This window comes from Elgaria multicarinata, chromosome 14, assembly GCF_023053635.1.
Source record: "Elgaria multicarinata webbii isolate HBS135686 ecotype San Diego chromosome 14, rElgMul1.1.pri, whole genome shotgun sequence".
Taxonomy (NCBI): domain Eukaryota; kingdom Metazoa; phylum Chordata; class Lepidosauria; order Squamata; family Anguidae; genus Elgaria; species Elgaria multicarinata.
The window spans coordinates 32,823,456-32,850,424 of NC_086184.1; the positions used below are offsets into that span (position 1 = coordinate 32,823,456).

A 26,969-nucleotide genomic window follows, 5' to 3' on the forward strand; every position below is an offset into this window, starting at 1 on the left:
GTCCGACACTACTGGAAGGCGCCAGGTTGAGCGGGAGCGAGGCCGAGCAGGCCGGCGAACCTCGGTACGAGGAGCGGCGCCGCTGGCTCGTGCGGCCGGCCTGCCTGCCTGCCTGCCTGCCTGCCTGCCTGCCTTCCGCGGAGCCAACAGCCGCCTGCCGCCGCCGCCGGTCCCTTGAGCCCGTTTCTCAGCTCGCCTCCGTGCTTTCCAGGCCTGAAACTGGCGGCGGGGCCGCCGTCGCTTCACGCCCGCGGAGAGAGCGGGCTGGGTGGGGTCGAGCCCCTCGAGGACCCTTCCGGGCGCCCGCCGCCGCCGCCGCCTTCCCGACAACTCGCTGGGCCGCGTTGCTATGACGACCTCCCAGGCGGCGGCGGCGGCGGCGGCGGCCATGGCGGACGAGGAGTCGGAGCGCGACAGCGTCCACACCGGCGAGTCACGGGAGCTGGGCGAGGAGCTGCAGCAGGACCTGGCCCAGCTCTCCCTGGCCCAGCTCCTCACCTTGGTGGAGGACACCAGGTGCGGCGGGCGGGGCGGCGGCGGCGGCTCAGCGTAGGGCTCCGCGGGGGCCCCGGCTCGAAGCGCCCCCTCCTTCCCCCCCTAGCTGCCGCGCGTGGCTTTCGGCAACAGCTGCGCCTGGCACTGGTGGGGATAAAGCGGCTCGGCTCCCCTTGACCAGCCTCCCGAGTTGGACTACAACTCCCACTGTTAGACAAATAGCCTTGTTCTTTCTTCCTAGGGGTGGATCCCATAGAAAGGCGCAGACCTCCAAAGAGATTATAAGAGATTTATTGAAAGTTGCAACTTTGGTGCGAAGGGCAATAAAAGCAGTTCGGACCCTGTTTACAGATAGTAAAACATTTTTATACTTCTAGCTAGTATCCCCCTTCCTCCCGCCTCCCAGCTCCTCCTCTTTGTTTCATCAAGAGGCGGGCTGGAGTTGGTTTGAGCTAGGTGCTTTTTACTAATTGGATTGATTAATTGCTATGACATAGTCTCTAATATAATACAACTTTGGAATGCTTGCTTGTTAGCAGTTCCAGATAAGGTACTAGGCTACATCCTGCTCCTTTGAAGTGCATTCTGCTTAACTTGGCTCCAACTACTTTGAAGATGCAGCTAAGAGAGAAACAGCAGAGGGTTACAAATAGGGCATACCCATCATGCACAGCAATCATTTCCAAAATGGAGTCACTTTTGCTAACACCACCACCGCTGCTGGGGGATGTTGGGACATAAGGCCAAATGCCTACCCCACCATGTGGGGCGCAGTTGAGGAAGGGCTGCGCCTGCCCTTCACCCGGAGGTTGCAGGGCTCTGGACAAGCTTGAGCCCCAGATGGTACATACCTGCCTTGGCCCACACAGGATGCCGTGGAGGGGCGCCAGGTGCCTGTGCGCAGAACACGCAGAAAGAAGCCCTTTACAAGCTCCTTTCCCCAAAGTCTCTCACTGACACCCCAGTCACCCAGTCCATGTCAATGACGGGCGTACGGGCGTCATGCTTGTCAGCTTTAGCAACCTTCGCTTTCTGGGTGTGCTGCATTACAGTACATGGCCCACCCTGTCCAGAGGCCATCAAGTTGGGTGCAAACGTCCCCAAATCTCACCATGGCCAGGAAACTGGGAGCATGTTGCTGGTTTGTTAAAAAGCAGCAAGAGGGCTCAGCTTCTCAAAAATACCCGTTTGGGTGGGGGATGTTTTATCATAATTATGAGTAACTGCTTTCTAGAAAACAACAGCTGGGATCATGTTGTTGGTCCCATTTTTAGCACCACACCAAAGGCCTATCTAGTGCTGCATTCTGTTCTCAGAGTAGCCAACCTGATTCCCACAATTGAGAATGGGTTTCACTACCTGAATGCAGATAACGGTCTGGTACACCTTGAAGACTAACGCATTTATTCTGGAATAAGTTTTTGTGGGCATTATCCACATCATCAGACTATCCGAGGTATGAGAAGCATCCATTTTCATGACCCTTGGGAGGTCTTGGGTAGGGGTCAGCAGACTTGATTCCCCTTGTTTTGTTTTACTAGATGCAAAAGACACACACTGTGAATTAAAGAATTCTGAGCACAGGGATTTGTTCAGAGTACCAGAACTGAGTGGAGCTCACAGTTCTTCCACACAAAAATCTACTCCAGGTTACCCCAAAGTTTTATTTCAGCAGCATAATTCAGAGTGGCGGTTGTCATGGCAGTCACTGTGTTGTTGCTAAATGTTTGGGAGTCTGGAGTTCTTGCCAATCTACTGCAGGCATCTTTCAGAAGATCCAGAACTACCTTCTGCTCAAAGTTCTGAAGCTGTGTTCTCCCCCTCACCTCAGTGTTTGTTACCTGTGAGGAAATATCAATGAAATACACTAAGTTCAAAGAAGAATAACAAGCCTGACAAAGAATGCAGGATTTATTTTCATTTTTTAAAATCTAAATGGCTCCTTCTGCAAAGGATCCCAGGGCAGTATTCCTATAATTATAATTTTAAGATGTGTGTTTGTACAAAGAAGAGCTATAAGAAAAGAAGACTGAGGGAAGACATGTTAGCAGTGTTCAGGTACATAAAAGGGTGCCACAGGGAAGATGGGTAAGAACTATTTTCCATGGCCACAGAAATTAGACCCAAAATAATCAGCATAAGTTATAGCTACCAAGGAAAAACTTCCTGACAGTAAGATCTGTACAACAGTGGAAGAGTCTACCTATGGAGGTTGTGAGTTCTCCATCTCTGGAGGTTTTTTAATAAGAGGCCAGAAAGCCACCTCTCATGAATGGTTTAAATGGTTTTCTTGCACATTGCAGAGGGTTGGACTAGATGATCCTTGTGGTCCCTTCCAACGCCACAATAGTGTAGAGAAGTGATACATCCTACTTTGGTGCTACCTATAGTACACACCATGGTCCAATATATACATTCCTTATACGATGAGAATTTAAAATAAAGTGATACCAGAAATGCTTATTTTGAAACTGCTAATTTCACTGTAACATTAGCTAGCATATTAAACATGATCAGATACTGATAAATATAAGATATGCTCCCTATGCTTCTAGGATGGAAGAGTTGGAAGGGACCATGGAAGTCACCTAGTCTAACCCTTGTGAGCTAACAGCAGGATAGTTAAATAAATTGAATGAATAAGAAGAAATCCATGGCCCAGTTCTGGACTTCACTGTCATAGTTGAGAAAGTAGACAATTAAAGGGAAATGTGATAGCAGTGTTTAAGGGCCCAATCCTATTGAATTTGGAGGTTTCTGGTCATCCAGTGCAGGGCGGAAGGAGCAGTGGAGGAGATCAATAGACACTGCTGGCATCCTCTTTGGTTTGGGACATGGTGGATCGTTTACATGCTAATAATCTTATAAATGAATCATGGTGTTTGCTCACCTAATCTTTCATCTTTGTCCAGCCATGGCAACTCCATGCTCAAACTCGAGACAGACATGTTTGAGAAATATTTCAATCGGATGGAGACAAGGGACATGGCACCAGAAAAACACGGCTCGTCACTGGATCTGGGACAACTGCAATATGTAAGCTGTGGGGTTATTTCACAGGGATTGGCATTACACTTGTATTTGTGGTTCCGATGATGGTGCCCAAATTTACTACATATTTCCGGTTTCCCTGAGTCTCCACAGTGCTGTGTGGTTAGCTCATGCGCACAGATCTTTTGTTTTTCCCCTTCATATTTTTAAGTTTATTTCCTGAGAGTAAAGAGCCTGAAAGATATTTATGGTTTCACTTTTTGGCCCTCAAGTATTTATTTCACATATCACACCTTTCCGCCCAGGAGCTCACTTAAACACATCCTCCACAATGATAGGACTCTTCAGACTCTGAGTCTGGTCACTGGCAACTGAGAGCAGACCCATATGGGAGAAAGGTCTCTTAAGATCTGGGCAGACTCATATGGGAGAAGGTGGTCTTTCAGATAGTCTGGTCCAAGGCCATAGAGCCTTCCAGTGATACCCAATACAGTTTAGCCAATGCAGATTCAATATTTCAGGGGACTGGGGAAGTCATGGGAAACATTTGCAGCAGTCAGACTTTGAGACGGAAGAGACAGTAGGAAAGTATGGCAGGGTTGCAAAGGGAAGATGTACAAAACTCTGTAGATGAAGCACAGTGCTTGTTCAATAAAAGACTCATCTGAACGCAACCTCTGAGCCATGGATTTAGTCTCCATTTGCCAGGGGTGCAGACCATGTAGTCTGAGGTATGGGTAACCTGTCAGTGGTGTATGTACTGCTGGTGGTGTGCTGTGATTGGCTACAGCACCCAGCATCCCCCCCTGGGAGTTGTAGTCCAACATATCTAGAGGGCACCAAGCTGGGCTGCAGAATCCTGTATTCTTTCATAGTGGAGTAGGAGGAAGTGGGAATGAAACCAGGGTATTTAGTTCTCCATTGAAAGGGGGGGGGGAATCAAAATCAAATTCCTCTCTGGCTGCCCAGACAATGTCACTCCAGCAGCAGGAGTTATAAGAACGTAGCATTACGCCAGCACAACCCCCAGGTGTTATGGCAGCATAACCCCAACTTCAGTGCAACATTGCTATCATGTGGGACTTAAGTCAGGATTCTGAGGCAGGAGTAACGAGCTGATTGAATGATAGTAGAGTTAGAAGGGGCCTAAAAGGCCATTGAGCTCCCTGCTCAATGCAGAAATCCACCTTAAAGCATCCCTGACAGATGGTTGTCCAGCTGCCTCTTTGAAGGCTTCTAGTATGGGAGAGCCCATGACATCCCTAGGTCATTGGCTCCATTGTCGTACTGCTTAGGATGTTTTTCCTGATGTCCAGCTGGAATCTGGCTTCCTGTAACTTGAACCTGCACTACTAGAATCCTCCTCCTAAGGCTAAATGGGAGAAAACAGTGCACAATTCACGATCAGATCTCCCAGGGTTTTTTAAAGGGCAAATGCAGCCACACATTGGGATATGGATTTGGGGGTTTTCCCCTACATGTTCCCCCCATCTGAATTCCCCCTCCCCCGCTCCACAACTACACTTTACCTTTTTAAAAATGCAGGAGACATGTGAACAGACCTTCCACTATCTCTTCCTGTTGCACCGTTAACTCTTTTGGCAGACTTCGTAGTAATAGGATCTAAACCAAGACCCACACTGTCTGATTATTTCTTTTCCCCAAAGAATCCTGAAATACGATCAGAGTTGTACAATAGCAAATAGGCTGCTGCAGTTAGCAACCAATCATTTGCTCTTATTGTTGCACTGTTACTTGTTAATTCTTCAGTCACATTTCTCAGGGTATCATGATGTCTGCTCTGAAGTGGACCATTCGAGCTGCAATCCTGTACTCACCCATTACAGAGCAAGTCCCATCGAACATAGTGGGTATTCCATCTCAGTGTACACGCATAAGATCACTGCTATGTCCAGCCCACCACAAATTCCATTCAAGATATCTGACCATTAGTATTCAATCAGGAAAAAGAAAAACTAGACATAACATTGGCAAATGCTAAAGTTCAGCAGCACTTTTTGTGGCTCCTGCTGCCTTGTGCTTTTTCTTTGCACTCCAGGTACGAGGCAGACGCAAGTCTAAATCCCGGATAACAGCGGACCGTCTGATGTGCCTGACGGTGGAGCAGAAATGTGACCTAGCACAACGGGAGCTGGAAGAGACAAAGGAAGACGTTCAGCGGATAAAGGAGAACTCAGAAAGGACCTTGCAGAACTACCTGGTATGGCTGTGTACTGGAGTGTGAGTAGGCTTGTTACGTTGTATTCTTCACTGAGGCACCATCTTTATATCTGCACAAATCCAGTAACAATAACAGTCAAGGTATTGGTGTTGCTTCAGATGAGGTATGTTCTTTTCTCCCAAGAGAGCTTGTGACCAAAAAGGACGTTCAATAAGCCAAAGTTGTGGAGAACTGCCCGCGCCCACGCCCCACCCCCCATTTTCAAGAACCAGGTAGCAGAAAATGTTAAGATTTTGGAATCTCCTGAATTCTTCTTGGTTTTTTAGTACTGGTCTTGTTATACTTCTCTATGCAGCAATCTCAAAACGCTCATTCGTGGACATGTTGTAAGGAGTTTGCAGACTGAAAACTGTTTGTGGTTCTGGGGAGAAAATGTCATTTCAAAGAATTAGTCAGTATTGCTGCTGATTGACAAGAAAGCTGCTAGGCTGTGCTCTGCATGTCAACAAGATCATCACTGATGTTGTTATTTAAGTCTTTGGTGAGAAACATTTTATCTCAAAGTCAACAAACCAGTTCAACTTGTTTTCATCTCCATCAGAAGCAGGTCTCTTGTAAAGCTAATAGAGTCATAACTGTCCATTCAAGAGCAAGCCATCCCAAAATACTTATCACGTAACAATAGATTATTGCTGGGGAAAATTATTTTCTCCTCAGTCACTATGAGAATTCCTGGTAAACTCAGAAGGAATAGGTAAGGCTGAAGGGGGTGGCTGATGATGTCATCATCCTTGCTAATCAAAAGGTCCTGGTGCTTTGAGCTTGTGAGCTCTGGCACCAGTACACCACTGCCTAGCAGTGTCACCCACTCACACAAGTTTTGGGGAGTAGAATTCATGGAACTCGGAAATTCCTCTCATATCTGGCCTAACCTCTCTGTCTGATTTGTCACCCCTACATGGTCAGTTCTAGTGAATATGGCCAGGTTTGGACAGCTTTTTGACTGATTGTTAGACCACTTAAAAAACAAAAACAAATTATTAATCTATCAAATTTAAATACTGCCCAAAAGTACTGCCCCAAAGGCAGTACCCTTTGGGGGCGCTGACAATAATGTAAACAATAACATCATCAACACAACAGAAAAAAACCAATAAGTACAACAATAAAAATAAAAATATATTTAAAACCTATTAAAGATCCAGTAGAAAAGTTAATAATCAGAGGAAAAGATTAAAGATAAAATGCTGGCTAGAAGAGAAAGGTCTTAACCCGGTGTGGTTCCAGACCCCACCACAGAGAACAAATGAAATGCAACATGTCTACTTTCATTGTAATTTGAATTCTGCAGGCTGTCCTAGAAGAAGCAGACATTCGCATGGCTGACATTAAGAGAGCCACCTTGGACTTCGACAAAGACATAGTCAAAACCATAACCAAGAGGAAAGGGAGCCTCATTGCTTCCGAGAAGGTGCTACGATACATGGAAGACAAGATCCGTGCCAGGGTCAGTGGGCCACTTCTTCTCATTTTGCTCTCACTGACATTGGTAGTTGGCAGTCGGGTAGGACTAGGTGCTGTGTTTCGAGTCATCGTGTTACCCTTGCAGTATTCCTGATCTTCAGTACGTGTTCTTGTTCTGTTGAGTTTGCCAACAACTGAGTGCAGAGGCTGCTAGGCACCGTTAGGGTGCCCATATATCTTTGCCTTTCAAAGGAGATTGACCAATTGGAATTTCAGATTATTTTTGTTCCATGAAGTAAATACCCGTTTTCACAAAGCCCTACAAATAAATAGGGTTTTTCCATTTTAAAAAAGTACCATGTTCCTATATTCTTAACAGCTGAGAAACATGCAAAAATTAAACTGGTGGAACTTTCCCCCATCTTTTTATCTCCATGCCAGGGAACGCTCCACCACATTTCTACAAGTTAGGCGAGAGGTAGGAAACCTTTTTGAGTGAAAAACCTGGAAACCATAGTTATCAAGTCCTGGTTCAGCTGTTCATAAAGTTTCTCTTCATTTCATTTCCCACAGAATGGCCCATTGTTTTTGCATTGCAGTGGCAGCAATAGAGAGCAGTTGTCTTTCTATCTGCAAGAAAGATCAGATCAAAAAAGATTCAGCCTTATCTCTTTTATTGGGGATCAACTGCATCAGGATGGGAGCAAGCTGTAAACATCCTCAGAAGACTTCTAAGATACACTGAACACTCCTAACTAGGGTAGAGTTCTTTGCAACTCAAAAACTCACTACCCTGGCCTACAATGTATCCAGCCCAATAGAAACTGCAGCTGGGCGGGGTGTGGGTGTGTGGCTGTGTGTGGCTTCCTTCACCACCATGACGTACACCAGGGCTCTAATCCTCATCAGAATCCCTTCAGATTGCTGTGGAAAGTTTAAAAAATAAGAATGCAAAGCTAAGCCACACAGGTAACATAATGTACAGTTTAGCCTTCCATTGCCTCGGATGTTAGCTATATTTTTCTTCCTCTTTGGGCAAACGTTTTGCTTGTACTTTTATATCATAGAGGAGCGTGGTCATGGTGGTTGGTTCCCAAAAGCCAGATGAGAGGGTTCCACTACTACTCTTAGTGCAGAAATTAGTGTTGGGGGGTGGCAGGGAGCGGCATCTTCATGGATAGCAGAGTGTAGAAGTGGTTCCTCCTGGACTTGTGAGACCTGAGGCAAGGCAGTGAACCCCCTTGTTGTCTGGGAGTTTTGTTCGGAGAGATTTGCACCAGGCATGATTAATCACACAGCCTGGAGGGGGGCTACTACTCCCCCAGCCAAGCACGTGAATGTAGACCCAGAATCAAACTTCAGCTGCAAGTCTGAGGGAGAAATGAGGTAACTTCCATTTTCAGGATGTACAGAAAGAGAAAATTCGCTTGAAAAACGATTCTCTGAAAGTTCAGAAGAAGAAGATGCAGATGCAGCTCAAGCAGGTACGTCGGCCTTTGCAGCGAGAGTTTGGTGGGGAAATCCCACCCGGCTGTGTCCCTGCTTGGTGCGCTTGTGTCCTGGGGGTGGGGGGAAGGCTTCCTAGCACCAGCAGCCAGAAGGCCTTGTGCAGCTGTGTTCTCTCTTTTTCCTTCCTTAACGGATGTTCTGGGGTAAGAAAAAAGACGGAAGATGTGGTGGGAAAACAAGGAGGGCCATGAGTGGAAGATGCAGACTTCTGGACTGCCCATGAAATGCCATGAATGGGGGGGGGGCAAGGTTTTGTGAACCGCCCAGAGAGCTCCGGCTATTGGGCGGTATAGAAATGTAATAAATAAATAAATAGAAAATAAATAAAAGCCATGAATGAGAGAGGGTGAGGGGGTGCCGTAAAAGCCTTGCCTGGAAAGGACCTATCTCCATAACTGGGGCACTAGAATTATTCAGTTAGGAGTCAAAGAGAAGCAGAGAGCAGGTAACTGCTGAGCAAGTATTCCCAGATGTCTCCCGCGGATGAGCCCAGCCGTGCCTCCCAGGGGATGGCAACCCCTCCTCCTCCCCTTGGGGTTTCTACTTAATATATGTCCTGAGCAGAAATTCTTTCCCAATCCCAAATGAGCTTTTGGTTTGCATGAGAAAGCTGAGCCACCCACTGAGTCATCTCCAAAGACGGTATTGTTGGATGCTTCCCAACTGCATGGAGACTTCCACAGGAAGGAGGAAACTTGCAGAGGGAAGAATCATTTCTGAGCCCAGGAAAGGTTATGATGGAGGCATCAGATCAGAAGCTGCTAACTTTTTCTTCAAATTGCCCCAAAGTCCCCTTTGTACTCCTAGCTCTCTGGGACCCATTCTCAGAGCAGGGCCGTGGCCTGTCATGAAGGGCCTGCATCTAGACCCCAGGCTGGGTTCCTGCAGCCCAGGCTGGGCTGGGCAACAGCCCTCAAAGAGCTCCTAAGAGGCAGAGGCCTGCCATATGCTTGGTTCTCTGGCCAGTGACCATCACTCTTCTCGGTCGGTCTGCAGAAGGAGGAGCTGGGGGAGGCGCTTCATGAGGTAGATTTCCAGCAGCTGAAGATTGAGAATGCCCAGTTCCTGGAGAAGATTGATGAACGGAACCAGGACCTGCTGCAGCTGAAGTTGACCGTGGGCAACACCCTCCAGATCCTCAACTTCTTCAAAGTAAGTCGAGAACAAGGCTACCATTCTCTGCTGTAAGATGGCTGCTGGAAGGGGCCTGGAACACCATCCTCCACACACACCCAGCCCACATTTGCCCCCTGCACACTTGCTCTGCACAGTCACAGATCTGGCGCTATGAAGCAGGAACAGCCCTTCCTCCCTCAGCACCCGCAGTCTCCCATCTCTTCTGCTGTAGAGTTCTCACAGGTTCAGAAACAGTGGCCGCTCCTTCTGGCTGCTGAGGTGGCTCCTGACCTTGGAGCATGGCTAAAGAGCAGCTGAGCAGCACACAAACTATTCCATCACCATGCTGAGTTAGACCCTGCCATGTACAGAAAGAAAGGAGGGAGGGAGGGAAGGAAGGATTGAGAGCAGGCAAGAGAGCACAACCAAGGGTAGGGTTGATTTTGCAGTCATTTGCAGATTGCAGAATTGCTCCCTTCTGGGAGGACAAACGGAAAAGAAATGTAGTATTTGCCATTCAGTATATATTGCAGAGGAGTAGAGTTTGGGTCAGGCCAGCTAGTGGGGAATAGATATAGCCGGGGGTAAAGTTACCATGCTCACAACTCACACGCCGCTGCAAAGCAGCCTTCCCCAACGAAACAAAACCATAAACGTTTAAAATGCACAACAAAATTGTAAGACATTAACATAGATGGAGGGCCAGATTATTCTCCAAAGGCCTGCTGGAACAAAAAAGTTTTAGCCTGCTTCCAAAAACCCATCAAGGAGGGAGCCAGCCTAGCTTCCCTGGGAAGAGAGTTCCAGAGCACTGGAGCAGCCACCGAAAAGGCCCTCTCCCGTGTTCCCACCAAACGCACCTGTGAAGATGGTGGGACTGAAAGAAGGGCTTCTCCAGAAGATTTCAAAGCATGGGCAGGCTCATAAGGGAGAATACAGTCTTTCAAATAACCTGGATCCGAGCCATATAGGGTCAAATCTGTTTGACTGCCATAATCCCACAGCTAGTTATGCTCTGAAACACTTCAATGACTTTTTCCAGTGGTAGTTTCCATGCACAACCAAGACAAGTCTACTCCTATATCTCTTCGTGGTAGAAGTGGCAACATTCCCACCCTAACCCTTTCCCTCCTGTGGCAGGATCTGCCCAGTTTTTCCTCCTCCTCTTTCCGTTCCCTGTTCTTTCTGCACACTGATTTTCGCTGGATTTGTGGGTAGAAATCCACAATGGTGGGGAGGTTTCTGTGTGTGTGGCTATTTTTCACTGTGAACCTACACAACTGCGCAGCAATGAACAAACGCGCTTCATTTTTAGACCTCCATTGCTGTGCACTTAGTGAACTCAAAAAAACAGAAAAGAAAAATGACATGGCAGCACGCCCTCCCATTCCTCCCACAGTAGTAGTGCTATGCTGTCACTAGTGGCACATGCTCGCACTATAAACACAAACTATAAAAAACACCCGACCTTTGAAATTCACCCTTCCTCGTCTGCCACTCAAGTGCCACACCACCTTTTGTGTGTTGGCACTTGTTCATATTATAAACAGGGTTGATACTATGCTGTATTTACTGCCTGGTGCCCCAGAACAACAATTGTGTTTTGGAATAATACCAGCACAGAGGTGCCTCACAAACAATATGAGCTCCAGCGTGAGTTGGCAGAAGTATGCGTGAAAAGGGTTTTGGTGCCTCATTTATTTATTGCATTTATATCATGCCTTTTTTCCTCCAAGGAACCCAAAGCAGCATACATAATCTTCCTCCTCTCCATTTTATCCTTACAACAACAGCCCTGTGAGGTAGGTTGGGCTGGGAGTCTGTGAGTGGCCCAAAGTCACCCCCTGAGCTTCTGTGGCTGAGTGGGGACTAGATCCTGGATCTCCCAACTCCCAGTCCAACACTCTAGCCATTACGCCACACTGGCTCTCATAGTGCAGAGGTCCCCAACCTTTTAGGGCTGGTGAGAACACTTAGAATTTTGAGAGTGTGAAGGGAGCTTTCACAAAATGGATGCCATAGCAGGGGCTGAAGCAAAGGGTGGATGGTGTTGTAGCTGCCCCCTATAGTGCAGAGCCTACATGGCTGGACAACCGTCTGTCAGGGATGCTTTAGGGTGGATTCCTGCATTGAGCAGGGGGTTGGACTCGATGGCCTTGTAGGCCCCTTCCAACTCTGCTATTCTATGATTCTATGAACTAAGTGAGCCTAGTAGGCCATGATACAGTAATCGAGGCCTTGCCTGGGGCAGCCTGCGTAGGGGAAGTCAGCTAACCTGGTCCTGAGCTGTTCAGAGCCTTATAAACTAACTAATACATTGAACATGGTTCTGTTGGTAACTGGCAGCCAGTGCAGAGCTTTCAACCAGGAGTCATATATGCATAGTAAGAAGCTTCGCTGGGCAACCGAGCTGCCACATTCTGCATTATTTGCTTCTAAACCAATCACAAGGTCAGCCCCACATAAAGCACATTACAGTAGTCCAGTCTTGAGGTTACCAGTGCATGGATCACTGTGGACAGGAGTAGCCCAGGAATGGTCATAGCTGAAACTGGTAATAAGCGCACTTTGCCACCGACGCCATTTGGGCCTTCAGTGACAGAGAGGAATCCAAGAGATCCCCAGACTATGTCATTGTTGGGAGAGTGCAGCCCACCCAGGACAGGTAAATGACCTAACCTCTGGACCTGGGAAGTTGGGGCCTGCCAACAGGGCCTCCGTCTTGGTTGGCCCTCATCTATCCCACCACTGCATCCAGGTTGTTCACAGCCACACTTGACTCCTATAAGTAAGTGGAACAAACTTCCGATCGCACAGCCAAAAGGACAACATTTCTCAAAGCCCTGAATGTCTGGAAAACTTCCAGAGGCGCGACAGAATGGCAAGAGGGGTTGGGTTTGTCACTGGTGGAGCTACAGTCACACCTCACTTCCCAGTTGAAGCTGCTCACAAGCTGCAAGCTGTGTGGCCAGCCAGCATTCAGACAAACAAAGCAAGCCTGGATGCTGCTCGATAGGACGCCGTCTGAATGTCCCTTCTGCTTAGGTAGACACAAATCACCCTGGCCCATCTTACTGTATTTCAGAAGAAGCTGCAAAGTGCAACGGCCATGGCTACCCTCCTGGTGAAAGACATTGCCCAAAGAAAGGAGTCCTTGGAAAAAATTGCACGCGAAGCCGTCGTCGTGGAGGAGGTAAGACTGTCGGCAGGCAGCAAAGCAGCCAGCACTGCAGTCGGCAAGCGGCTGCAGCTTCCTCGGGTTATTTGTGAATCACGCTGTCACAGGGTTTAGTTTGTCGCTGGTTTCCCCCCACTGGCTTTTACCGTAATTTATTTTACACTTGCTTGTGATTTCTCGCATTCCAAGGTCAGAGTATAAATCCAACTGTTTCAGTAATGGGGAAGGAGCAGGAGATGAAAACAGCAAGGGGAATTTGCAATGCCAGGAAACAAATTTGGTTGCTTACTGATGTGTAAACAGCTGAAAAGCCAAGAAGTGAAAATATGATTTGGAACATTAATTTCCAAAGCATTCATGCTTTCAGGAACGTAAGTTAAATGGCTACAAACTGAGGAGGGATCCTTGGGATAGTAAAAGAGAAGGACTTCTCTGAGTAAGGAAAGAAAGTGTCAGTGGACAGGCCCCGTGCCTCTGACTTTTGTGCATTCTGGGGGTGGGGGAGCCATGGCTCTCCCCAGCATGGGATGGGTGACCAATAAGAACACTGCTGTGAAAATGGCGGGTCATCAGCTGCTGGCACCTTCCCCAAAGGAAGGGTGTCCCAAAAGCCTGGGCTCCGTGGTAAACTTATTTTTTCAAAAAAAATCTTCAAAGCAACAGGGAGCTCAGAAGTCGATTAGAGCAACTGTGCTTGGGGAGGAGCTGCTGAACTCTGCCTCTTTGTGCCAATTTCCTGATTGAAGAGGCTGCCTTGGCAGCACCGCGTGGGTGCCCACGTTCCCCTTATACCCCACGGTTTTGCTCCTGCGGGGTTGCACTTGGTAATCCTCAGGCCAAGGAGGGAGCGCGGGGTTTCCACTGGCCATCCGGGTACTGGAGCCACACCTAGCCACCCTCTTCCTGGCCAGTTGCCATCCTCCTGGACCGCCCCGCCCCACCCCGGACCAACCACAGAGTGAGGTCAGACGTCGGAAGAACCGGGGTGACCTCGCTTCCACAGAAAAGGTCGGGGTAAGTCCCTGACATTTTAACTGCACAGCTTCGTGGAAAAGCCCCGTGGTGGCTGTGAATCTGTGGCTGCATCATATAACTGACGCAGTGCCGATTGGCAACCACCACGGGGCTTTGAGCACGTGCAGAAAGCGCCTAAATCACTGCTCTCTCCCTGCTCCCCCCCTCCCCAGGTACTAAATCCAAAGTGTTTCCAGTCAAATTGCTCATCCCATTTCTTTGGTAGGAACGGGTCACAGCTGAAGTCCTGAACAAAAAGCTCCGGAGGCAGCTGGCACAGTACAGAGTGCCCCCTGTCCTCAACTATGTCCATGAGAAAATGGCCGTCCATGAACTTGAAAACACCATCAAGATCTGGGAGAGGAAGGTGGAAATTGCAGAGGTAGGGCCAGGCGGGTGTTGGGCCACGGCTCATTGGAGACATGTGGGAGGCCCAGTTGCCCACTGCGAGGTCTGCCTCAGCCTGCCTCCATGCTGTCCAAAGCAGGCACGGTTGGGAGCAGAATGCAGCCCAAGTGCCACAATGCACCAGGAGGACGAAGGCAGGCCAAAGTTCCCCAATAGAAAAGCATTCTGAGGTGGCATGGCGGGAGGTGGGGTCTGGATATGAATATAGCTACGGTGCTTAAACGTGTACCATCTTGAAGAGGGGCTGCCTCTCCCCCCCTCCCCTGAGATTCTGCCTCTGGCCCATGGAAAGTTAGGTGCCCTTTGCAGGCTCCTCCCCAAGCCCTGTCCCCTGGCCCGAATACCCACGTGTTATCCGATCTCGGATTGGATTGGGGATAACAAGGGGAGTCCCCCAAGCTGGCCAACACTTGCACCAACGGCCCCTGCAGGGTCCCTTCCTGCACTACTTGTGCCCCAGTTGGGATGCAAGCCGTGTGGCGAGGAGACTCCTGACACAGCTTGTGCTGGCCGGAGCTGGCCCTGCAAGCCACAGCCGGCTCCCTTTCCGCCCCATTTGTCTCCCAGTTGGAATGTGGAGGGAGTCAGGAAGCACCTGACTCAGCCGGCTCCTGCGAGCACCGGCTCCTCCGAGACCCTGGCTGAGTTTGGACGACACGCTAATCAACGGTTGTTTCCCGTTCTGTTCCTGTTACCACCCCCACCCCCACCCCCACCCCGTTGATTAGCATGTCGTCCGAACTCAGCCCCTTTCTGTGTGCAGAGAGAAGCATCAAGAAAAGGGAAAAAAAAGTGGGCAGGGCAGGGGCAGATGATGTCACAGGAGGGGGAGGGGCTTCCGGGCGGGGCCCAGCATCCCTTGACATCGTTCTCCCCACTAACTCGGCACTCCCCCACATCCCTGGGTGTGTGTGGGTGTGTGGATGCAGCCCAGTCACTGGACCGAAAGTGGCTGCCTCTCCCTGGCTTAGGTTGCGGTGGGGGAAACAGGTTTTGCCTGGAATCCACATTCCCAACAGGTTACGCTTGTGAACTCTTGTGTTCCAGCTCCCTCGCTTGTTTCTTCTGCAAATCAAGTCCAGGCCAGAGGGGTCTGAAGGAAATGGGGTCTCTCACCTCGCAGGTGTCTCCCTTAAGCTGGGGGCTCTCCGTCTTTCTTAAAAGCCTCAGCCTGAGCTGCTGGCAGCGTTGTGGTGATCGTGGCGTCCGGAGGGAGGCAACATGCGGGAAGGCAGAGCTGTTGAACCTCTTTCTGGCCCAGGGCTGCGTGCCTGTTTTAAGAAGTTCTCAGGGGCCACATTACGGTGGGGTGGGGGGAGGCAAGAGGGGGGCAGCAGCTCAGATACCAGCCTGTGTTAGCTTACAGTGCTCACGGCCACTAACGGAGCCTTAGAAGAGACATGTCAGCTGTGTAGAAGGGGGAGGGGGTGGGGACTGCACAAAAGCCAGGAGCCACAAGATGCTCAGTGGCCATCTAGGGAACTCTCAGCTGGCCAGGTTGGCACCCTTGGGGGAGGGGAACGTAGGTGCTGCCATGGGCCAGGTAGGGCAGTGGGGAGCGCCGAGTCTACCACCGCCTTCAGGTGTCGCCACTCATGTCTTGCAGATGGCCTTGCACAGCTACTGCAGTATCTGGCACAAGGCCAAGGTGGCCAGTCATCAGCTGCAGGCTCTTCTCCCAGAGCAAGTCACCCGCTGAGCCATTCCGAGGGGCCAAGAGGATTTTGCAGAGGGCCTTGGACGAGAGCAGGGACCCTTCCGGCAGGGCTCACGCTCCCTCGGCTACGTTTGGCCTTCTTCTCCTAGGCCCAGGGCCTTACAAGACCCCTGCAATTGTTGATCCCTTTCCTTTTCTGTTCCCCTATGAAGAGTTACTTTATCATAATCATACCTGGCTGTATTGACCTCTTTTTGGAGTCGTTTCATATCAACAGGGTCTGGGGAGCTGCCGCCTAAGGAGAGTTTTAAGTTTAATTTCTCTGAAAAAGCAACAGATGAGCATCACAGGGCCTTAATCGCATCTCAGCTGTGCAGCTGAAAAGCCTGTGACTTAACCTGTCATCACGCAAGTCAGAAGATGGAGCAGGAGGCTTGCAGAGACGAGTCCTCCGAGACCCCAAGCCTGGCCTGGCCCTGCTGTAGAAATGGGGAGCACCTCCCCACTATAGTAGTCATAGTAGATAGGCACAGGCTGGGCCCGTGCGTTGGCTGGCCATGCTGGGAGTTCTTGGCTGCTTTCTTTGGGCTGCTGTTCAGCAAGTTTAGGGCCAGGGTGGTCTTCTGTAGAGCCTGAGTTCAGTGCTCTCTCCCCTGAAAAGGAGTCCAAGATCTCTTGGAGTTCCTCTGTTGAAGCCCTGAAGCCCACATGTCTCGTCTTGCCAGGGATGGGAGAGGCGGGAGCACCCCATTTTGCTGTTGTGGTCACAACCCAGTCACTGTAATAGGACACCCTGGTGTAAAGGAACGGCCCGTAGCATCTTGTACCACCCTCACTCAGCACTCCCTTCAGGACCCACTGCCCCGTTTCCACTGCCTGGCACATGACTGGGTTGCCTGAGTATCCCTTTGAAAGAGAAAAGGAAGGATTGATTCAGTTAATGATTTGAAATACTTATATCCTGCCTTTCCTTGGACAGTTGAAGGCAGCTAACAACAGAAAGGATTAAATGCTGTAAAACTAATACAAAGAAGAACAAAGAAAATGCGGAGCTCTGTGCCCTAACAGAAAGGAAGCAGAGCTCACAGCTGTTCAGGTAAGAGCAGTTCATGTGAGTGAGGAGCAGCTTGGGTGGCTTTGAAGCCGGCTCATTGGTCCAGTGGAAAGACTCCACCAAGAGCCTGAGCGGCCATTTTACTCATAGCCACTAGCCTTCCACACGTGCATGGAGCGAGCAAACTGGAGCTTGACACTCGTGAGGGCTTGTTTGTCATGAATGTGGACTGTCGCAAGCAGGCTGATGAGAACGGACTTCATCCAAACGCAGCGTGAGTGCAAAATGTTCTCTTCCCCACTGTGCCTGGAGACTCCGGTAACAGCAGCCTTCCCCAACCTGATGCCCTCTGACACGTCTGAAGGACACCAGGTTGCAGCATCCATCGTACACGTGGCTCAATGCCAATAAGTCTCTGTGGCATGCAAATGCCTCTTCCAAAGTTGGCTGTGGCAGGGCTCCCCGTGGGGCTTTCGAACACTCAGACACTCTCTCAGCTATGGCCTAACCTTAACCAATCTTCTACTAAGGCAGAAGATGAGAGCAGGAAGCTTGCAGAGATGACTCCTCTGATTCTCCAACGAAGGCGTGAGGTGGCTGTAGAGTTACTGTCAGCTACTTTCTATCTGGCCCTCCTCCCTCCTTGGAGCTCAGGCTGGTGTAGAAGATTCTCCATTTCATCCTCTCAACCACCCTGCAGGGCAGGACATGTTGAAAGAGAGTGACTGACCAAGCGAGCTTCCAGGGAGAGTGTGGCTGTGGCTCTTAGAGGAACTGGGCCATTCAGTCCAGACTCCTGCTCTGATTCCACCCTTCAAAACTACAGATGCAGATAAGAAGCTCCAATACCCGAGGATGCAGTTCCAAGAACACCTACTGACTGGTTACCCCTAAGCAGGATTTTTACAGGCCGTTTGGTCTCAAATCAGAAGGAATATTTCAGACTGTTAGCAACACTAGCAGTATGCAAATCCCACTTAAGAACTGATAGGCTGGCCTTTGTAAAACAATGCCAGCAGTAGTCCTGTGTACTGACGTGGTACAACATTTCCCATGTTTCCAGTACATTTTTGCTGAAGTGTTCTGGCACAGTCACTAAAAAGAACTTCTAGGGGGCCCATCTTCCACCCTCCTGTGTTTTCCTACCACTTCTTTTGTCTTTCTTACCTTGGAAAATCCCTTAAGGAAGAAAAGACAGAATAGCTGCCCCGTGCTTCCTGATGGTTAGTGATAGGGACTCTGTCTGGAAACATGCCTGGTTGGGTTCATGAAACGTGGTTATGTGGGATGAGCCCATGAACTTGACTTCCTCACCAGGCATCCTGATACGTTGCCGCCTTCCCTGTGGCTGCAGCACTCTGTGGCCATGCTCCTGTGCAGGGGACAGGGGTCAGCATCCACCACCAGGAGCTTCCGTAGAGAGCCGCTCCCTGTCTGGACCAAGAGAACAAGGCGTGAGAGTGCTTTGGCCTTTCTGGATCATGACGGGGTGAAGTTGGCAACTGAACACCACACCCATGGCACTGTTCCTCATCACCTCCCCTTTATGCTAAAGGCTGCAAGACCGCAAGGGAGTAGCTCTCCAAGGTACCCTACAGAGAGTGGCTTGGGTCATTAGCCTCTGAGAACGGCTTCTGAATGTCTGCAAATTTAAATCAAATTAATGGCCATGTGATCCAGCCTTCCCCAACCTGGTGCCTTCTAAATGTGCTGGGCTGCAACTATCCATCATTCGTAGCCAGAATGGCCAGAAGTCCTGGGGAAGGCAGATGTAATCCAACAGAATCCTCAGTGCTGTAAAATGTTTCTTGAACTGCTGGATGTCTCTGGTGTCCCACCAGAGCCCCCAAACATGGGAGGGGATGCAGGGGGTGGGCTCGGTTCAGGCTACAACCCTGTTACCTTGAGAGGGAAAACTAAAGCTAAATAAATTGCAGATCAGGCTTGAGGACATTTCTGGAAACTTGCTCCCATGTATCTATGCCCTGTGAGATTTGCTGGAGCCAATCAGAAGCAGTGTCCGAGCAGAACAAGCAACATTCTGAAAAAGAGCTGGTCCACCCAGGCCTTCCCAGACGTGTGCATTCCTATGAGATAGCCTCCCTCAGGGATTAGCAGCCCTGGCTCATAGGCTGGTTGGAGGGACAACGCACCGCCATTGAAGGAAGGAAGCTTTTGGGTGTTAAAATAGCCACATGTGAGGCGTCTCCCCCATCTCGCCCTCAAGATGTGTGTGAAGCCTTCAACACAGGGAAGGTCAGCGGAGGGATCCCTTTTCACATCGAAGTAAACCCTAGAGCAGGGGTGTTGAACCTCTTTCAGCCCAAGAGCCAAATGCATTTCTGGAGAAGGGGAGTGGGGGTGGGGGCACATTCCAGTGGTGGGCAGGGCCAAATGTAAGAGGGGGAAGGGCCAAATTTCAAAAATCCCGACATATTGCATCTTAAACCTCTTAATGCCAGTAAGGAAGGCATTTCAACCTTTTAGAATTGGGGGTCGGGGGCAGTCAGGGAAAGGTGTTGGGGGAAATGTGGCAGGGCCAGGGGAGGGCGCAAGGGCCAACTGGGAAACCCAAGAGAGCCATGTTGGCCCACAGGCCTGAGACTCAACACCCCTGCTCTGGAGTAATGACATCCCATCCATTGTGAAGGCAACAGTAGGACTAGCACCAGACAGGCCACCGTGAGCCAGTTTTGTACAAGAGCAGACTACAAATGCCATCAATGATAAAAAAGGGGTGAATTATCACCCTCTTGGGCTTGCTCTCAGCAACATCTGTGGAGGCTGTACAGAATTAGCCCACCTGTATGAGGATGCAGCCAGCCTGCCAGCAAGCAATTCTCCAGAGTGGTCACAGGGAAACTTTGGTAGGGGAAGCAGATGGGCTGCACGGTCTCGCCGAAGTGGAGCGGGGCAGCTGTCTTCAGGAGGGCAACATTGTGGGCAAGGGTGACTTCGTCAAAGGCCTCGTGCTGGATGATGGTGCTGATGGGGAGCAAGTGCCTCTTCAGGCCTGGGACACCAAGCAGGGCCAAGGCCTGGGTCCTGGAAGCAAAGAGGGCGGACAGACTGGGCAGAAGGTGCACTCCCAGTTTTTGAGGACCCCCTCCCTCCTTCAGTCAGTCTACCTTCTCACTGGCTGCTCTTGCCCCTCTTCATCTTTCTCATCATTACTTGCTGGGGCACCTTTGTCTTTTCCGCCCCCCACCCCACCCCCGGCCACTCAGAGATTCTCTGAAAGGGATCATATTTGCTTCTGCGCCATGAAAAGCGTCACCTGGTGCTTCTGGCCAAGCCTGGTCACTCGCTTCACAGTCCTGCTGTCTGTAGGATTGGGCCTCAGCCAGACACAGGACTGGAGTCCAGTTGAGAAGAGTGAGTGTTCCTGTCTCATCACCTATGTTGCGAAGTTATAGGCCTCTAGTGTGGGAGAGCCCACCACCTCCCTAAGCAATTGGTTCCATTGTCGTGCTGCTCTAACAGTCAGGAAGTTCTTAAATTTAAACAATATAAAGGACATACAGGATTGTCTTTACATCTTAATTTTAAAAATTCTGCATAATTTAACATTTAAATCACAAAAAGTGTGTTTTAATCCCCCCCAATATTTCAGGTCAAACACTTGTGGTGTATTGGGACAAAAAATGATCATGAGGTTCTTTTTTAAAAGTTTTCTTTACTAAACACAAGTAAAATATACATGCTAAATTAGTTCTCTGTCTAAATTAGTTCTCTGCACCTTACCTTATGCAAATTAGCCTTGTTTACATCGGAGCATTTTTCCAATCCAGAGTGTTCCAGGAAAGCCGCGCCACGTCTCCAGCTCCACCTATTTTCACCTCTTTGTCCTGGCTGTGTCTGCGGCAGTGCCGTCCCAGTGCAATGGTTCTGTTTTGACAACGCAATCCTATCCTTGTCCAGCTAGCATGCCCAAGGTTAGGATTTGCCATAAGAGCGATGGCTAATTGTGGCACGGTTTCCTGTAGCCCTTGAGGCAAATTGACTGTAGTTGACTAACCACAGTCTTGCTTATGAATCCTCCACTTTGGCACCTACCTGTTCTGGAACTGGGAGGCTGTGCTTAGTATCCAGTGTTTGCTCAGGATGGAACCAAAGGCCACATGGCTGTCCTGGAGATCCCGCAATGACACCACCCAAGGGAGTTCACCTACAGCTGCAAACTCTTGTGTAGAGCGTGCGGGGGCTAAGCTGACCCGTGTGCCGCAGTCTGCACCGATGGGGAAAGAGAGATGAAAGTCAGTCATCATCAAGGCCTGTCGGGACTCACCTTCTCCTCCAGATTTCTTCCCGCCTCCCTTGTTTACATGTAGGAATTCATGATGCTGTGGTTGGGCTCAGGGTACAGAACACGTCCTCTGGGGCAGAAAAAGAAGAGCCCCAGCCTCTGTGGAAGCCAGTGGTTTGGTGGAACATGTTTACTTGGGGGCACTCGTCATGATGGTCCTCATAGCCACACACCCCCAGGAGAGTCCAAAAATGCAGGCAGTTGTATTGATCCATATCAGCAAATCAGTGCTAGCAGTTTCCATCTCCCGCAGGGTCAGGTCTTTTGTAAAGCTAGTGGGTCTGCCCTTCGTTACTCCCTGCATCAGGAGCAGGATGCCTCTGCATGCCAGCTGCAGGGAACACCAGCAGTGGGGTGCTTGTGCTCAAGGCCGGCATCAAGGGCAGGCAGGCAGGCACCGGGGTCGGTCACCTGCCAAGGGCCCACAGCCCAGCATAAGGGCTCCACTAACAAGAGTCCCCTGGAAGAGCGCCTCCTCTTCACCATGGTAACCTGCTTCTTCACTGGCCTCTTGGTGAGGGGGAGGAGGAGGAGGAGCCAGAGATGCTAGGGCCTACTTGCTCCCTGGCTGCCTGCCTGTCAAGCAGGCAAGTGGTAGCAGTGATCATGCTGAGGAGGAGGAGGAGGAGGAGTTTGCGGCCTTCCCAGAGGTGGCTGGTTGCTCACCGTGTGAACAGAACGCTGCACTAGAGGGGCCTTTGGTCTGATCCAGTTCTTTTCAGCCGCAGACACATGCCATTAGTTATGCCCCTCATCTCCATTGCTTTGTGCCCATCTCCTTTCTGCTGCCTTCAACTACAGCTCTCCATCCTCCTGCTGCATCCCAGGGGCGCAGAAGGCGGTTTCTCCCATTGCTCCACCTCCCGTGGCCATAATTTTGCTGCATGATGAGATCTTGTAGCCTCACTCACCTGTGACAGCAGAGGGCAGGATGGACAAGCACAGAAGGAGCAGGCCTCCTACATGACATCCCTGTCAAAAAGAGGCAAATTCAGGTATTCCTTAGAGCTTTGACCACTTCTCCCATCATCCTCAGCAGCAGCCTGGCTGGCTGACTAGCTCAGCTCCACTTGCCCCACTAGTGGGCTGCTGGAGTAGTAAACAGAGCATCTTAGAGGTGCTGCAAGTGGTCAGTTTATCCTTGAAGCCTTTGATTTATGCAATGTCCTAAAATATACAAACGGTTGGCTATTTTAGAGCAGTGGCTTTTTCAAACTGTTTTCTGGGCTTTTTTCCCTGCCCATTCCCTTTTCCCCACTCCACAGATTTCCTGGCTTCTGTACAGTCTCATGCCCATCCTAAAAGATTCAAAGGCTCTCCTGAGGCTCAGGTGCTGGCTGAAAGAGGGTCTACAACCCTGGACTAGAGGGGCCTGGCGTGGCCAGAGAGTGGAGGGTGTCCTTTCTCCTACAGTGGCTTGAGGAGTCAATCACTCAAGTCATCCAGTATTACAGATGGATGGAGGATCTATTGCTAATTCTCCTGAGGCACTGCCTTGGGTTAGTTGGCTTTCTTCTGGTGGTCTTCTAGAAATTCCTTTCTATGATCTTTTCTTGCTCCTTCCCAAAAGCATTTCATTCTCATGAGCCTTCTCACTGGAAGTGTGGGAAATAACATTTCCATGTTATTCTGCCAAGAGCAAACCCATGCTTTCTCTCCTTTTACCAGTGAACTCTTGGCTTGATCTTGTGACCTCTGACTTCCTGACATTATTGAGAGCTGAGCAGGGCTCTGCCTTCTTTATTCTGCTCTGCACGGACACTGAAGAATCAACCACTGTTAGGTCATGGTTGCCATGGCATTTGAGTTCCTTCCCACTCTCCTCATGACCATCACCACTCACTCACAAAATTCTTCTCTATTTGTCAAGATGAGTTGATGGTTTCACTCTATGGTATAGAATCTATACCAAATTTGCCCATCCAGGTGTCCTCCAGATGTTTTTGAACTAAAACTCCCTGAATTTCTAAGCATTTGCCATGCTGACTAGGGCTGATGGGAGTTGAGGTACAAAACATCTGGAGGGCACCAGGTTGAGGAAGGGTAGTCTTGAGCCATTGAGAAGAAGGAAGAAATGTGGAGAAATCAGAGCCTAGGAAAACTGGAAATCATTTTAAAATATGCATTAATTTTATTATATATCCTGCCTACATCCAAACAAATCAGGCTCCATACTATGCAAATTATACCTCCAAAAAATCAACAAAATACCTGGAAGGAACATAACAGATCAATGAATATAAATGGACCAACCATAAGGGAATACATTCCAAATAGTGGAGCAATGGAACAGTCACCCAGAAACATCTGGAGGGCCTCATGGTAGGGCCTGCTAAATTTCTGTGTGTCAAGCTGCTTTTTACTCTAAGTCTCTCAGCCTGAGACTACCTCATTGGTCTAGAGGGCAGCTGTAACACTATCTGGCCATTATCCCTGCTGCCTCCTGACTGTTCCCACTCCACCACAACCTCAGTTTTCCACACAGTGCTCTCAAGGTTCTAAGTAATCGGGGATTTCATGCACACAATGCAGGCTCCATATCCCACCCCCTAACCCCACCGCCCCCATGCATGAATCGTGCTGATGGGGACAAGAGAATCCACTTTTACTTCAACTATTGGCCTAAGGAAGAATACTTTGCAAATTATCAATTCAACACACTTCTACCACATAATAGAAGTTCTTAACCACCAACCTTGGATCCAAGTGGCTTCTTTTCAAGAGTAAGTCACATGCCCTCCAAGTCCTGGACGCCCCCCAAACACAGGTAATCCCAAGAGAAAAAGTAGGGGCAGGAGAGCCAGAGGGCTTCCCTAAGGCTCATCAAATGTATTATAGCTCTATGCCCCAGACGCTGGTGGCAGCTTCTGGTCTTTGGGCACCCACGCTGGAATGAGAGGGCAGGAATTGCTTCCAGAGGCTGAGGCCCAGGAAACCTTGGTGATTAACTATCAAAGTACCCCAAGATGTGGAGGACAAAAGTAAACAGGAATTTAGTTGGGGTGGGTGGGGGGCGGCACTTGTGAGAACTGTCCTGAGGCAACCTTCCAATTATCAGGCTGCTGCTGAAAGCACAGAAGCAAGGCCAGAAAAGCAGTTGGCAACCCAGAATGCTTGACCAACACAGGGTCCTGAGGGAGCTACCAGATTTATATCAACTCAAAACGTGGCAGTTGCTGCTTTGGATGCTGAGGTTGTGTATGTCTACACGGTTGGCATGACAACGGGGCTGTGAGCCAGCCCAACTCATGGTGAAGCAGACTGCAGGTTCCAAAGTTTGCTCATCGGCTTTCTGGATTTGGTTGCTGGCAGAAGCCATTTCAGGTCCCTCCTGCTGGTGTCTCCCGAGCGATCGCAACCGCGTTTGCTTCTACCGAGACTTTCACAGCATGGCCATTAAAAGACAGATTAGCATAAGCAGATGAAAACAGTGATATGCATCAAATGTTGGAAGAGTCTTTCCAGTAAGGCTATCTTAAGAGGCATGTGTTGTTGGAGTTAGGATCCTTCTTCTAGAACCTCAAAGTCCCCTAAAAGAAATGACCCAAAGTGTGTCTTACCTTTGCAAGTGTGGACTTGATCCCCAAATGTTAGCCATGATTTTCTGGTAGAGACAGCTTTGATTTAATCAAAAAGAGCCGTGTCTTTTTAATGATGAAACAAAACAGCTGCAGGCTATCAAATGCTAAACATCACGGACAAGATACGTCTCTCTCTCTCTCTCTCTCATAACAGTGAAACTGGGGGTCACTCAGTTAAGTTAGTTGACAACAGGTGCAGGAGAGAGCAGTCAAAGCACAGGCATCTGCTCACAGGGGCAACGGGGGGGGGGAGGGGCAACTGCCCCTCCCCCAGATTCCAGTCCTGATGTCATTTTGAGAGCAGCAACATTGAGTTTAACAAGCAAAGTACCAGGGAGTGGGGCAAAAGGCCCTAACTTCATGCACAGCGATGGGGTCTTTATTAGCTGCCACCACCCAGGAAAGAGCTTGATTAGCTAGATGGCTCACTGCAAACAGCAACGCAGTAAAAACGGAAAACATTTATAGTTAAGAATTATTAGCACAGAGACGGAAGAAGTAAATTGCAGATATTATCATTTGTTGGACTTCCAGAGTGCTTTTATTCTCTTAATTTGTAAACATGCATGGTAGTTCTCTCCCTAATTAGCTTCTGTGTTGCTTTCTGCACCCTCTAGGGGTAGAAAAGTAGCATCACCCTTATGAAGAAACAAGACACCTTTCTGCTTAGAAATAAACATGACATTTGAACCATCCCTAGGATCTAGGGATTAAACATTCTTAACTTGAAGGCTGATCCCCAGGCAGCCCGGCCCCAAGGAAGCCTGCAAGAAGCCTCCTTTCCTGGGAGCGTGGCTGTGGAACCTGCAGCTTTTCCTAGCTTCGGTTGTTTCTCTCCATTGGGCTGCCTTGCTCCCATTCTTTCTCCTTCTCCGTCTGGCACTGGGCCTTTGCCAGCATCCTGACCAGCGGGATCTGGAGCTGATCCGCTGCGAGCAGAATACAAGCGAGCTCATCTGGACGTGCATCTGACCCCACATCGACACCTCCCATGTGCTCACCCCCTCCTGGCTGCTTGGCATGATGAGATGGGAGCGCTCCACCACCTCCAGGGAGTTTGGTCATGTGTATGCTTACAGGTTCCCAATGGAAAAGGAAGATGCTGTAAAGATGTGCTGAAGATGAAGGCCCATTCTTTGTGTGGGGCAGCCTTCCACAACCCAATGCCCTCCAAATGTTTTTGACTTCATAAGAACAGAAGAAAAGCCATACTGAGTCAGACCAAAGGCCTATCATTCAGTCCATCATTCTGTTGGCACAGTGGCCAAGCAGCTGCCTCTGGGAAGCCCAGAAGGAAGACATAAGCATAATAGCACTCTCCCACTCTTATTCCCCAGCAACTGGTATACGTGGTCATTCTGCCTCTGATACTGGAAGTAGCATACAGCCATCAAGACTAATAGAAATTGATAGCCTTCTCTTCCAAGCATTTATCTAATTCTCTTTTAAACCATCCAAATAGCTGGTCATCACTACAACTTCTGGTAGCAAATTCCAGTTTAACGGGGTAGTGTGTGAAGAAGCGGACTGTAACTCCCATCAGCCCCAGCCAGCATAGCCAATGGTCAAGAACGCTGGGAGTTGTAGTCTTTTACCAAATGCACTTTATTTTGTGCAGTCATGTTCACATTCTATACCTTTCTACTGACTCCACCTTCTATCTTAAAGCCTGGAAAAGTCCATTACTCCAGGATTTCTGGCACCTGCCATTGCTACCCAGTCAAGTTTGCCAGAAGAGACAATGGCTACAGAATCTTCTTCTGAGATGGAGACACTCTGCTTGGGCCCTGGGAAGAACATTTCCGTAAAGATGAACGTGGAATTAGTTTCTGGTTAGTGAACACCGTGGAGGAGGGGCGTTGAACTTCTTTCAGCTCAAGAGCTGAACTCCATCTTGGAGAAGCTCTTGGGGGATGCAATCCTGGGGTGGGTGGGGCCAAAGGTAAAAGGGGTGTGGCCAAAATAACAGCATACTTTAGCATAAAGATCTTACTGCCTGCAGAAGCAGCATTTC

General features: G+C 49.4%; 3 protein-coding genes across 3 annotated transcripts in view; 1 reads left to right on the forward strand and 2 right to left on the reverse strand.

Moving 5' to 3' along the window:
- Positions 1-26,969, reverse strand: part of CSNK2A2 (casein kinase 2 alpha 2) — a 162,132-nt gene that overhangs the window by 30,972 nt on the left and 104,191 nt on the right. The gene's annotated exons all lie outside the window — the stretch shown is intronic.
- On the forward strand, positions 339-16,222 carry CFAP263 (cilia and flagella associated protein 263). Its single transcript, XM_063141020.1, has 9 exons — positions 339-516; positions 3,408-3,531; positions 5,546-5,707; positions 7,020-7,175; positions 8,536-8,616; positions 9,638-9,793; positions 12,843-12,950; positions 14,176-14,331; positions 15,964-16,222. The coding sequence occupies exons 1-9, from the start codon at positions 350-352 to the stop codon at positions 16,054-16,056; spliced, it is 1,203 nt and encodes a 400-aa protein (XP_062997090.1). The 5' UTR covers positions 339-349; the 3' UTR covers positions 16,057-16,222.
- On the reverse strand, positions 16,408-26,755 carry PRSS54 (serine protease 54). The gene is made up of 7 exons (XM_063141484.1): positions 26,659-26,755; positions 25,804-25,884; positions 21,125-21,296; positions 19,872-20,113; positions 18,606-18,610; positions 18,383-18,502; positions 16,408-16,920 (listed from the first exon to the last, which is right to left on the reverse strand). The coding sequence occupies exons 1-7, from the start codon at positions 26,753-26,755 to the stop codon at positions 16,408-16,410; spliced, it is 1,230 nt and encodes a 409-aa protein (XP_062997554.1).